The sequence below is a fragment of the Tupaia chinensis genome, unplaced genomic scaffold, assembly GCF_000334495.1.
Source record: "Tupaia chinensis unplaced genomic scaffold, TupChi_1.0 Scaffold000002_1, whole genome shotgun sequence".
Lineage (NCBI taxonomy): Eukaryota > Metazoa > Chordata > Mammalia > Scandentia > Tupaiidae > Tupaia > Tupaia belangeri.
The window spans coordinates 5,160,695-5,174,069 of record NW_006159428.1 but is presented as its reverse complement, the minus strand read 5'-3'; the positions used below and the strand labels follow the sequence as shown (position 1 = coordinate 5,174,069).

Here is a 13,375-nt window from a genome sequence, read left to right as displayed (position 1 = left end):
ACGCACTCTAATGCAAAAAACTCTAAAGAAAAGGAAAAAAAAAAAAAATCCCAGTTCTCATAAGGTTATTTTAAAGATTAAATGAGTTTTCAAATAAAAACCTTTTGGGGACCGGCAGGTGGTGGGGTGGTTAGGGGCACTGGACTCCCACATGGCTGACCATGGTTCAAGTCCTAGATCTGGTAAGGCTTGCTTTCTTATCCACCCCACCCCCCTGGTCCAATTAAAATAAATAAATAAAGGTAAATAAAATAATTACTTAAAAAAATGCTAATCATAATTTTGCTGAACACTAGTGAGATTTTCTGCATTAAATAAATATGAATAACTTTCTCCTTAACTTTTATTAATTTTTTCCCTAAACACATATAATATAACAAATTAAATTTGTTTTTGGAAAAAAAACTTGAAAGGTTCAGCACAAACAAAATGAATATCCTGTAATTATAGAGATAAGATACCTAGGTACCATTTATGTAAGCTGAATCTTAAAAAAAATGAATTACTGAGATCTAAGAAAAAGTCAACATATGTGCTAAAACCCACAAGACCTAATCTCCTTTGTACAAGGACTTATCTCCTTTACTTTGAATTTTGTACTATGAAATTAAACGTCTTAGAATGATAATGTTCTCATTATTCTAGCTTAGCATTATGATTCCTAGCTATTTATCAGCAATAGATACCGAAAAACGACTAAGGAACCCCACTAGCATTAGACAAGTAACTTCACCAAGTTTCAATTTTCTGTTATTTCTGAACTGCTAAACTTTGTCTAGCTAGCTCCACAATCAATACTCACAGTTAATTCAGGGTCACTGATGGACACGTGCCTAGCAGTGATTAATTCTAAGTCACCGATGCGTGCATACACTTAACTGGGAATGAACAAACTGATACTCTGCCTTGTTTCAGCTCCCCTACTATAAATGTTTTTTACACAGTTTATTTTTTAAAACTTTTTTTTTTTTTTGCATTTTTGTACTTTTCCTTGGTGACTTCACTATTTAAAATGGCCCCAAATATGGCTCTGAAGTGCTGTCTACTGTTCCTAAGAATAAGAAGGCTGTGACATGCCTTATGGAGAAAGTATGTATGTTAAATAAACTTCATTCAGGCATCAGTTATAGTGCTGTTGGCTGTCAAGGTCAACGTTAATGAGTCAACAATGCATATTAAATCAAGTGTCTTTAAACGGAAACACACATAAAACAAGGGTATGTATGAGTTCAGTTGACAAAAATGTTGTGACCAGAGTCTCAAAAAACCTAATCCTGTATTTCCCCTATGAGGGATTATGCAGTATTCACTAATATAATGCTCTTAGAGACTTTACAGAACACATCTACTGTGAATAATGAGAATTAGCTGTATTTATGTTTTAGAAGAAGTAACTATTTAAAGTTACTGAAAATAGTTCAATTAGAAAAGTACCATACTACTGTAACAAAAGACCTCTTAGGTAGGCAGTCAGAATGGCCAACTTTTCAAATTAAGCACCACCTCAGTTAACTCAATATTAAGTCGAGACATTTAACCTCTTTGTAACTTCAGGTATGTGAAGTGTGTGCTCTGTGTTGCAGTGCTGAGGTCAACGGCTGGATCGCTTCCAAGGACACATCAACTTTCCATATCCAACACTGTAATACTACTACTCACTCTGAAGAGTTCCCAGTCTTCTCTCAGTCTTAGTAACTTCTTGTTGCTGGTCTCCAAATTTCAACTTACACAAGAGATTCTTGTGAGACCTAAATAAAACATGAAAGCTTGTGACTAGTTTTAGAGAGACTAATAATGCTACAGGGGGTAGGGGTGGGGTGGATGATTTGTCTCAGTCTCTGATTTAGAACCATCTACTTTGGCCAGCTGTTTTTTTTTTCGTTTGTTTTTTGAGAGGTTTTCGCTATAGGGCATGTGCACTCGCCAGACAGATAGAGAGAGGCATAGAGACAGAAAGCAAGAAATCACCACCCAGGGGGGATGGTCACGCCACAATCCCTTCTCCTCCATTCTCCCCTTGGGATCTTGGGCACGCATGTACACGCGCCTGGCGTGAGTTTTAAACCACTGGGTCCGGGACGTGAACCGCGGTCGACTACATGGGAGTCCAGCGACATAGCTATTTCGCTAATTGCTGGTCCCCTACTTTGGTCAGTTTGAGATTTGTCTTGACAGATCTCTCTCACTTCCATTACTTATTTTCTCCATCTTACCTGCTCAGAAATTAAGACTCTTTGGCATCCAGTTAGATAGAACAAGAAAAAAAAGTTCTTAAACTACAAAGTATTAACTTGTTCTCCTGTAGTTTCTGAGTTTCAAACAGGAGAAATATAAAATTCCTTTGCCTGATGGCAGGTTATCATTTGATTACCTTAATAGCTTTGAAAAGGTAAGGTATACCTTTTGAAAGGTAAGGCTGGTAGTAAATATAGGATATGGCTGAATTTTTTGACATCTCTGCCTGTAAAGTTGGTATTCCAACTTTATAAGGACTGAACTAAGACCCCAAAAGCGGTTCCCTTCTATACTTTTATCTCTACAAACGATCTATGCAACTGGCTAATCCTTTCTCTCCCCCCACCCCCAAATTTTTCTTGTTTTTTGGAATGCCATTCTCAACCTCTTAATCAGTTACGCCATTTTTCTGCCTTGTCAAATCTAGCTCTCCACTGGGAACAACGTTTGTTTTTCAATGTTTTTCTCTTTTGTGGCTTTTCAACTAGAGATTATCTTAATTTTCTACCCACCATAAACCACTGGGTCTTAGAGGTGAGCCACGTCACTTTCAGCATCCTGCTTCTACCTTAGCCCTTGAAGATTCATGCCACTGTGATGTTGGCACCTTCTATCATTTTTTCATAGCTATTCACTATCCTTTCTAAGAAGTTCCCATTATTTATAGATCTTTCTCTACACCCAAGGACTACTATTATGGATTATTTCAGTGTTCTCATGGGCAACTCATACAGCAAACACCCTAGCCTCTCAATTCTTCATATCCCATGTCCTTCTCCACACCAAATCAGTCACCTCCTCCCACAGTTCTGCTTGTCATCTCAACGACTCTAACTCTGAAATCACTCACAAAGACTTTCTGCTCTCTGGAAATATTTTATAGTCTGTATAGCACTTCTGGTAGACCAAACACAGTTTCTCAAGCAGTTTCATAAAACTGAATTTGGGACATTGATCAAAAATATAACTTCCCCTCCTTGATGCCCCAGTATTACAGCTTAGATCCTGTGACAGAGTAAGAGTCTCCTCAACATCTGCTTTAAGCGCAAGTACTCCCTATACATATATTCCAATAATGGCCTTGGAGAAATAATGTCAAATAATCCAGGATCCCAGGGGCAGGTCTTTACAGTTTGAATTTCAAGACATGTAAGGGTACTGAGTACCTGTTGAGGTCTAAGTAGGACCCTGAGATTTTCTTTAAATAATTCCATTTTCTGGAAGTGATTATAACATATTTAGATCTGCATTATTTATTTTAATTAAAGATTATAGACAAGAAACCTTCAGTTTACCTCGATAAGTATTCTGTAGCCCCTGAAGATTCAGTTACCACAGGCTGTTTTTGACCAACACTTTAAAAAAAGATAAAAAATTTGTGAGGATGCAAACAAAAAGAAACTTTTCATATAGTACTTTCTGCACAATCCAGTTGTATTTTAAGAAACCCTGATAACAACGGGACACATATAGTCCATTATAAATGACTAATTTTTGCCTTATAAGAAGTATTAAATCAAGCCTCCCAAACACAAGGTAAGTATAGATAATACTATAATGAAGCATTTGTATTAATCACTCTTTCAAAAACTCTTCCATGGTTATTTCTACAAATTCAAAAATTTTTAAACTTTCTTGAAGTGTAATATTCCAAAACATGTTTAATGTACACAATTTGTTAAGTACAAATTTAATTTCTTGTCCTCATTAGTCTCCATTTTAAGTTTTTAATAAATTCTCTTTCGTTATAATTAAAATAGGATCCACAAACACAGCATGCCCATATACCTCAATGCTTTCACTAGTACTACTCTTCTTTCCTGAAATATTTTCTCTTCTCCCACTGTAGTTAAAAAATCTTAATCATGGTTCAAAACCCTGGTCAAGACTAACATCCTCATTAAGCTGTCCACCTCAACTACTTCGACATTAAAGTCTTTGTTTTTACACTCTGACAATGATAATGTAGTATCTACTACTGTTTTGTTTCATGTCTATAATTCTTATTGCCTCAAACAGAATACAAGCTCTATCAGAATAAGCATAATAACATGAGGGTTTCAATTTCTCTAGCATTTGTCTGAACTCACAACCACACTTCTGATTCTATGCTCGCTTCACTTATGTCCTACTGATTGCTGTCCTGTTTCTGATGATTTGGTTTTCATTTTTCCTGGTTCTCCATCTGGGATGATTTTGACATTTGCTTGATTCTTGTTCTTTATCTCTAGTATAACAAATCCCAATATATGCCTGGCAATGAACTAAGTACCAAGGATAACAAAGCAAATTAGAATGCTTCAGAGCTAATTAGGAACCTTCAAAGAATTCTCAATCTAGTAAAAGACAGAGGCAGGCAAACAAGTAATTGACTACCTAAAATAAGTCCTTGTAGAGAGGTGTAACCCTGATCTGAGAGCTAGGAAAGGATGGTGATCCTTCAGCTAGACCTTGAATGGCTTCTAAAGCAGAAAGTTAAAAAAAAATGTGGTTGGGAGAAAATAAAAATAAGTCAAAATAGAAGGAACTCAGCAAGGACATAAAAACTTGTACAGTTATAAGATCTGGGAGAAATTATGTTGCTAGAAAGTAGTTAATGCTCAGAGATGAGATTGTATATGGAAAAAACAGAAAAGGGTTCTGTAAGTTTTGTAAGATATGCCAATAAATTCTGACTAATCTAGTAGGAAACAGAAGCCAAGAGCCAAAAGAAGTTTTTAAGCTGGAAAGTGATCTAAACAGATTTACTTTTTTTTTCTGTTTTTGGAGAGGTTTTTGCTACAGGGCACGTGCGCTCGCCAGACAGACAGAGAGAGACAGAGAGATAGAAAGCAAGAACTCACCCCCCAGAGGGGATGGCCATGCCGCAATCCCTTCTTCTCCATTCTCCTCTCGGGATCTTGGGCACGCACGCACACGCACCTGGCGTGAGTTTAAGCCACCAGGTCCAGGACTCGAACCGCAGTCGAATACGTGGGAGTCCAGCGACATAGCTATTACGCTAACTGCTGGTCCCTAAACAGATTTACTTTTGTGGAATGCTAACTCTAGAAGTTTTATGTCAAGGGTGAAATTTGTATGGTACGGAGCTATTTAATAATCTGAGATATATGTACTAGTCTGGGATATAAATAATAAGAAAAATTAGACTGGAGAGATGGGATTTTAAAATACTTAGACAACTGGGTGGACAAGGTCACAGAGAAAAATCAGTGTGCAAAGAGGCAGATAAGAGCATGAAGAATTTTAACATGCTGCCTGTACTATGTTTGTGGCTAGAAAAGCATCTGAAATAAATGTTGCTAATATACAAAGAGAGTACATAGGAAATGTGCTCATTATTTGTAAGCATCATAGTTTAAATTGTTACTTCAGAGCAGTATTATACTGGTCAGGAAGGCTTGGCAACAAGATATATCTGTCCTTAGCCCCATTAAACTTTGATTCCTAAACCAAATGAAGTAACTTGGCAAATAAAAATGAAATCTTTACTTCTCAAAAAGGGTTTTAAAAAAAGCAAGTCAGTGAGAAAGAGAGTAAGCCCTCTGGGGAGATGAACCAGTGAAAAGCAGATCATGCTTCTTCCATAGGCAGCAACAATAGGAGGGACCACTATAAGAACACTGAGCCTCGGCCTTGAGACAGGATCAGTGCAGAGTATGTGTGACCTGGACTCCAGTCCCCACCTCTTACTAACGAGTTAAGATGAAGTCCTTACAGCACTGAAGTCATGGTCCCAAGAAGAAATCTATTGTCAAATACACCCATCCAGAGACCACAGTGATTTAACTATCTGATCTTGGGGTGCGGGAGGAAGGACAGGGACCAGACCATGGGTTAAATAGAACAGATCTTTATAATGGTAGAGTTACACCTTCCTCAACAGGATTAGCTTCTAAAGCAAAAAGGAAAAAACAATCGCCCATAAAAATAATTCAAGAATGGGACCAGCAGTTGACGTAATGGCCATGTCGCTGGACTCCCATGTAGTCGATCTCAGTTTAAGTCCCAGACCCAGTGGCTTAAACTCACACTGGGCACGTGTGCATGCATGCCCAAGATCCCAAGAGGAGAATGGAGAAGGGATTGCGGTGTGGCCATCCCCCCTGGGGGTGGGGGTGATTTCTCACTTTCTGTATGTCTCTCGGCGAGCGCGTACATTTTGTCCTCGGATAGCGCTTTTTTGCTATAAAAAAAAAAAAAAAAAAAAAAAAAAAAAACACCTCTCAAAAAACATTTTCAAGAAAAATAATTCTGGAGACTAAGCTGTTTACTGTCTTTTTTGCTATGTAGGACTGACACAACTACCTGTTTCCCTCCAGCACTGGACCACATAATTTTTTCTTTAATTGTCATCACCAGATGAAGGAGTCAGCTTACCTTTAGAGAAGGCATATGAACACTATCTTAAAACACTAAAATATTACTCTTAGTAAAGTGAAATATGTGCTCACATAATGAGGATTTAGAGGAGCTGAGAACTAAGGGACACAGATGACTCTGGTTTCTAACTTTACCTCATTCTTTGGCACCCCCTCACTTAGAATGGTAACATTACTTAAACTGCAGTATTACCGCACTCTCTTATTGTTGCTCAGTATATATAATTTGCAGAAGTCAAAAATAACTCTACAGTACTTTGAACATTCAAGAGTTAACCATCAGCATAATAATATATCTACTACTCAAGAATTATTTAGTAACACTCACTCACTTTTACATGAGATACAACTTTTACAGGACAAAAAAAATATATATTAATGCACTTACAAACCTTTTCCCTATATCCACATTAGCTTCGGTTTCCATTTCAGTATCATTACTATTATCTTGAGTAGTTGCTGTTCTTGTTCTTTTACTTTCCACAACTTTTGTTGCTGCCTTAAAAAAGGATGTGTGGAGGAGAGGGAGAAGGAATGCATTAAGCCATTTTAAATACATTCAGTCATGTTTTCTGATTTTATAATAGTCGTAGCCAAAATGTCTGTTTACAGGCCAATAAAGGGTACTGTATTGTTATTTTTACCAATAATTATGACTTTGTCAGCAGCTACTTTAGCTGCTTGATTGGTTTATAAGCTTTATGGAGAGGATCCTTCCTTAAAAATGTATCACACAATGCTCTTCAGGCAATTTTAAGATAAAAGGCTACTTAAAAAGAAGTATATAAAACTTCCAGATATTTAAAACATAAAACCCCCTCAAATCAATCAAGATGGTCTACTTTAATAACATATTAACTTAAACTTTCTGAGGTCAAAATAGAAAAGAAGGTATCAATAAAATTTTAAAAACCCTTCTTAATCCAATTTTAATTCTCCCCGAATTTATGCTTAAAAATTCCTTCTAAGTTTACTTACACTGTATGGAAAGGGGTGTCCAGTGGATGGTGGGTGAGAGGGGCTCAGAAAAAAAGCATTTCTTTACTGAAAACGATGTATATGGCAGTATCTTTGATCTGATTATCACACGCTACAGGCATGCTTTGAAAAACAGTATCGTATGCCACAAAGATATACAATAATTAAATGCAGATGAAAAATTGCAAAATAAAAATTTAAATTTAAATGAAATATTTGTTTTCACTTACTCCTTCTTAATTTATCCTGGTAAGTTTTTCCTTCTACTTTTTACTTTAATGAGTTTCCAACTTTTATTTTATTTATTTTTTGAGAGGGTTTTGCTATAGGTTGCGTGCACTCGCCAGACAGACAGAGAGAGACAGAGAGATAGAAAGCGAGAAATCACCCCCTGGGGGGATGGTCACGCTGAATCCCTTCTCCTCCATTCTCCTCTTGGAATCTTGGGCACGCAAGCACACGCGCCCGGCGTGAGTTTAAGCCACCGGGTCTGGGACGCGAACCGCGGTCGACGACGTGGGAGTCCAGCGACATAGCCATTATGCCAATTGCTGGTCCCTCCAACTTTTATTTTGAAAAGTTGCAAAAATACTACAAAAATCACCCACAAACCCTTTTAGTAGGTTTCCTAATTATAATGTTTTGTCATACTATTCTACAAAATCATACGAAATTCTGATTAGCTTTTAGAGGTTTCTATTTCAAGTATTCTCCTTTACTGTATGTAACAACTCCTAAGTTTAGTGTTAGTGTTTCTCTGAATAATATGCTTACCTTCATTAGAAAGGTTGATGATTTTTCATTTAGTACAGAATTCACATAACTCTTAATTTTCTCCATCATGTGGCTGTAGCTGAAGTGTTGAAAAATGGAATGAAACGTATCTTTCTTAGAGATTATCATCAGTAATTTCCTTTTTAATGGCTAAAGAAAACAGAGGAAATATATTAACATAAGTCACACAAATAAAATTAGGAGACATGCTACTATGTTATGTAATCAAAGAAATCTATTTATAAATATAAATTCAAAAGGACCTAAGTAAGTTTTAAATTAATTTTTTGTGACTCTGGTCTCCCAATTTTTTCAGACATACACAAAAGAATAAAAAGAACATTATGAACCTGAGTGCTCATCACCCAGTGTAAGAAATAAAGCATAAGGACAGTTAAAGCCTATTTACTACCATAATTTGATTGCATCCCCTTCTCTATCTTCATAATAACTACTAGGTTGGTGCAAAAGCAATTGTAGTTTTGGACAAGGGATTTATAACTAGGCTCAGACATATCTTTATTAATCAAAATAGGAAACATTACAATCAACACATTTTTGCCAGCGAAGAATAAATTTGTTTATTTCTATAGCATAAAGATCCATGCTTCCGGGTTCCACAAACTTTTTAAAAAAATATTTTATTTAACTTTATTTATTTTAATTTGACGAAAGGGACTGAGTGAGTGTGTGTGTGGGGGGGGTGAAGACAGACAGACAGACAAAGAGAGAAAGCAAGCCGCCACGTCTGGGACTCAAACCATGGTTGGCCATGTGGGAGTCCAGCACCCTTAACCACCATGCCATCTGCTAGCCCCCCTGGGTTCCACAAACTCTTAGAAAGCATCTTCTGTATCCTACTGGTTGTGGAAACACTTTCCCTGAAAAAAGTTGTTGAGATGCTTGAAGAACTGGAAGTCAGCTGCTGAAAGGTCAAGTGAGTATGACGGAAAAGGCAAAACTTCGTAGACTAATCGTCCAACCTCTGAAGTGTTAGTAGTGCAATGGGCCATCAGGCGTTTTTGTGAAGAATTGGGCCCTTTCTATTGATCAATGTCAGCTGCAGGCATTACAGTTTTTGGGTCACCACATGGATTTCATAAGCATACTTCTCAGATGTAATGGTTTTGCCAGGATTCAGAAAGCTATAGTGGATCAGATCCTACCAAACAACGACCATGCCTTTTTTTTGGTACAAGGTTGGCTCTAACGTGCTTTTGAACCTCTTTCTCAGGCTAACCACTGAGCTGGTTGTCACTGGTGGTTGTTTAAAATCCACTTTGGGTTGCACATCAGAATCCAATTAAAAAATGGTTCATTTGTTGTTGCGTAGAATAAGAGAAGATGACGTCTTCTTTTAGAAAAGGTTTTTGCTTTAGGGCATGTGCATTCACTGGAGGGAGAGAGAAACAGATAGTAGGAGGAAAAGTGAGAAATCACACCTTCTAGGGGGGATGGTCATGTTGCAATCCTCTCTCTCCCATTCTTCTCCCAAGATCTTAGACACACACCCACACACGCTGTCATGATTTTAAAATCACCAGTTCTGGGACCCAAACCACATGGTTGGCCATGTGGGAGTCCAGTGACATAACTATTACATCATCTGCTGGTCCCAAGAAGACAACACTTCTCTTTTTTATTTTTTCAATAGAGATTTTTGCTATAGGATGCATGTGCTCACCGGAGAGACAGAGACAGAGAGAGACAGAGAGCAAGAAATCATCCCAAGGGGAATGTGGCCATGCCACAATCCCTTCTCCTCCATTCCTCTCAGGATCTTGGGCATGCACGCACATGCACCTAGCTTGAGTTTTAAGTAGCCAGGCCCAGGATTCAAACTGTGGTCATCTACGTGGGAGTCCAGCAATGTAACCATTACACCATCTGCTGGACCCAGAGGACAATACTTCTAAATGACTTTTTTTTCAATTTTAGTCAGCTCATAAGGCACCCACTTATTGAGCTTTTTCACCTTTCCAATTTGCTTCAAATGATGAACGACTGGGCTGACATTGGCTTCTTCAGCAACTTCCTACGTAGCTATAAAAGGATCAGTTTCCATGACTGCTCTCAGTTGGTCATTGTCCACTTCCAATGGCCAGCCACTATGTTCCTCATCTTCGAGGCTCTCATCTCCTTTGTAAAACTTCTTGAACTACTATGGCACTGTATGTTCAGGAGCAGCTGATGTTACAAGTTATCTCCACTGCTTTATGACCTATTTTAAACTTGAGTAAAAAGACTGTTCCAATTTGCTTTTTGTCTATCATTTCTATAGTCTAAAATACATATAAGCAGCAAGTAATAAGTCATTAGCAAAAAAAGCAAGAAATGTGCATTAAATCGATGTATAACACAATTTATTTACAAATGTATACAATAACAAACAGCAAATTTTAACAATGTAAAACCACAATTACTTTTGCACCAACCTATTACTAACCTGAATTTGGAATGAAATATCAATCCAATGTATTCTTTTATATGCACTTTACATATATATCCATCCATAAATAACAACATAGTTTTGCTTAGATTTTTTTTTCTTTTTAATATTTTTGCCAGAGGACGTATGTGCTTATTAGAGGGGGAGAGGGAGAGGAAGAGGGGAAAAGTATGCCCTATGGGGAATGGTCACCCCATAATCTCTTCACTTTCACATCACTCTCATTTGGGGATTTGGGGCACACATACACATGTGCCTAGTGTTTTTGAAGCCACCAGGTCTAGAACTTGAAGTATGCAGTTGGCTAGGTGTGATCAAGCATCCTTAACCACCAGGCCTCAGGCTGGTCCCATTTCTTCTTCTTTTTCTTCTTTTTAAAATAACAGTGTATGTGTGTTGGGGGGGTTGGCTGGGGAGAGAAGTATCTCAAGAGGATCTTGTTATCCCATAATCCCCTTCGCCTAGCCCTACAGTTCCTCAGTATCCTGGGTGCTCATGCTTGTGCCCAGCATGTTTTCAAGCCAACCTGGAAATCCAAATTCATAGCTGGCAACACAGCTTCCAGTCTTGCAGGGCACTTGCGTTACTGCTGCACCATAGCTGCTGGGCCAGCATGATTTTAGCTATATATAAATATGTCGTATTAAGTCTATTCTTCTAAAACTTCTAACTCAACTCTGTTTATAACATTTATCCATGTTTACAGGTCTAGCTACTGTCACAATTTATAGTATAAGTTTCTCTTGTTCTTTAATAATGGCTGTATAACAGCTATACAACTTTTGAATTATGAGGCCTAATCCTAGATTAATTTTCTCAATGAGGCCTGCGTTTTGTTTCAATTTGCTAGACCATACATGCATTACCCCCTTTAAGGAGGAGGGCCATGCCACAATTCCCTCTCCTCCATTTTCCTGTCAGGATTTTGGGCACATATGCACACACACCTTGCATACATTCCAAGTGGCTGGGTCCAAGACTTGAACTGTGGAGTCGGCTGTGTAGGATCGAGTATCTTAACCACCATGCCACCATTCTTTTTTTAAGGGTTCATTTTTTTTTTTTTTAATGTGCAGTGTAAGTAAAAATAGTTGTTCTAGGATGTAGAAGTGATACTGCTAGAAAACATGTTTACAGATTCTGCTAAGATGCTCTCTGAAGTTTAAGTACTAAGTTACACTTCTGAAAGAAAGAACAGGCAGTCTGATCATTTCTCCACTTTTTTGGTCAAAAATTGCATCCCCATGGGAACCAGCAGTTGGCGTAATGGCTATGTCGCTGGACTCGAACGTAGTCGACCACAGTTCGCATCCCGGACCCGGTGGCTTAAAACTCACACCGGGCGCGTGTGTGTGCATGCCCAAGATCCCGAGAGGAGAATGGAGGAGAAGGGATTGCAGTGTGACCATCCCCCCTGGGGGGTGATTTCTCGCTTTCTGTCTCTATGTCTCTCTCTGTCTGTCTGGCAAGCGCACGTGCCCTATAGTGAAAATCTCTCCAAAAAAAAAAAAAAAAGCATCCCTATCACCTGTCAGAGGGATGGGAGATGGAATTTCAATATATTACTTGGTATGGCCCTGGTGACTAATACTAGTGAAGTTAAGTACTTTCTCTTAACTGCTTAATGTTTGTTGACCATAAGTTTTCCTCTTTTGTAAGGGGTAGAGTGGTGTTCCAGTAGTCTCATAGAGCTATAGAAAAAAATACAAGGTCAGGCAACATGATAAACACACTGGGTTATCAGCTGAAATCTCTGGAGAGTTATACCATAAGAACAGGTTCAGAGGCAGATAAAGCCTTATGAAAACTGCAACCCATGCGCAACTAGGCCCAGTGTCTTCATGGGTTAAGGTGATCACTCCCTGCCTCCAATTCTATCTACCAGCATATCAAAAGATGTTCAACTTATTAATCATCGGGGAAATAGAAATTAAAAACCTATATTAGTACTGCTTATTTGTCAGGATGACTAAAAAGAAAACCACAGATAAAGTCTGTGGAGTAACTGGAATTCCTCATACTACTCAAGGAACTGACATAACTACTTTGGAGAAATGTTTGGCAGTGTCTACTAAAATTAGTATGTGCATACTCCATGATTTGTCAATTCTACTAAGTATATATCCAATAGAAATAAACATATTTGTTCTACAGAAGATTTAGAAAAGAATGTAACAGTCAAAAATTGCAAAATAATACCAATGTTCACCAACAGAATGAAGAAACTGTAGTATATTCAATACAATGAAACAGTAAGAATGAACGAACCACTGTTACAAGCAACAACATGGACCAATCTTGCAAATATAAACTTGTTATATGATTCTATGAGGTCGCTGGGAAAGTCATGATGTATTTTTCTATGTTTTTCTAGGTAAAAATGTGTTATGACTTTCCTAATGACCCAATATTATAGGAAGTTAAAAACAAGTGAGACTAAACCTGAGTGGTACAAGTCAGGACAGTAGCTACCCATGAGAAGGAAACCCCTTACTCAAGTGACTGAAGGGGACCTCTGGAAGTATGCTATTATTCAATAAAAAGTTTACTAAAAAAG

The 13,375-nt window shown here is 37.9% G+C and overlaps 1 protein-coding gene across 1 annotated transcript in view; it reads right to left on the bottom strand.

The window, feature by feature from the left end:
- The window catches only part of LOC102490077 (telomeric repeat-binding factor 1), a 43,347-nt gene that overhangs the window by 15,481 nt on the left and 14,491 nt on the right, over nt 1-13,375 (bottom strand). Inside the window, exons 5-8 of the mRNA XM_006139799.3 lie at nt 8,370-8,519; nt 7,010-7,116; nt 3,531-3,590; nt 1,660-1,748 (exon numbers count right to left, since the gene is read on the bottom strand). Of these exons, the coding sequence (XP_006139861.1) occupies nt 1,660-1,748; nt 3,531-3,590; nt 7,010-7,116; nt 8,370-8,519 (406 nt within the window). The remainder of the gene's footprint in view (nt 1-1,659; nt 1,749-3,530; nt 3,591-7,009; nt 7,117-8,369; nt 8,520-13,375) is intronic.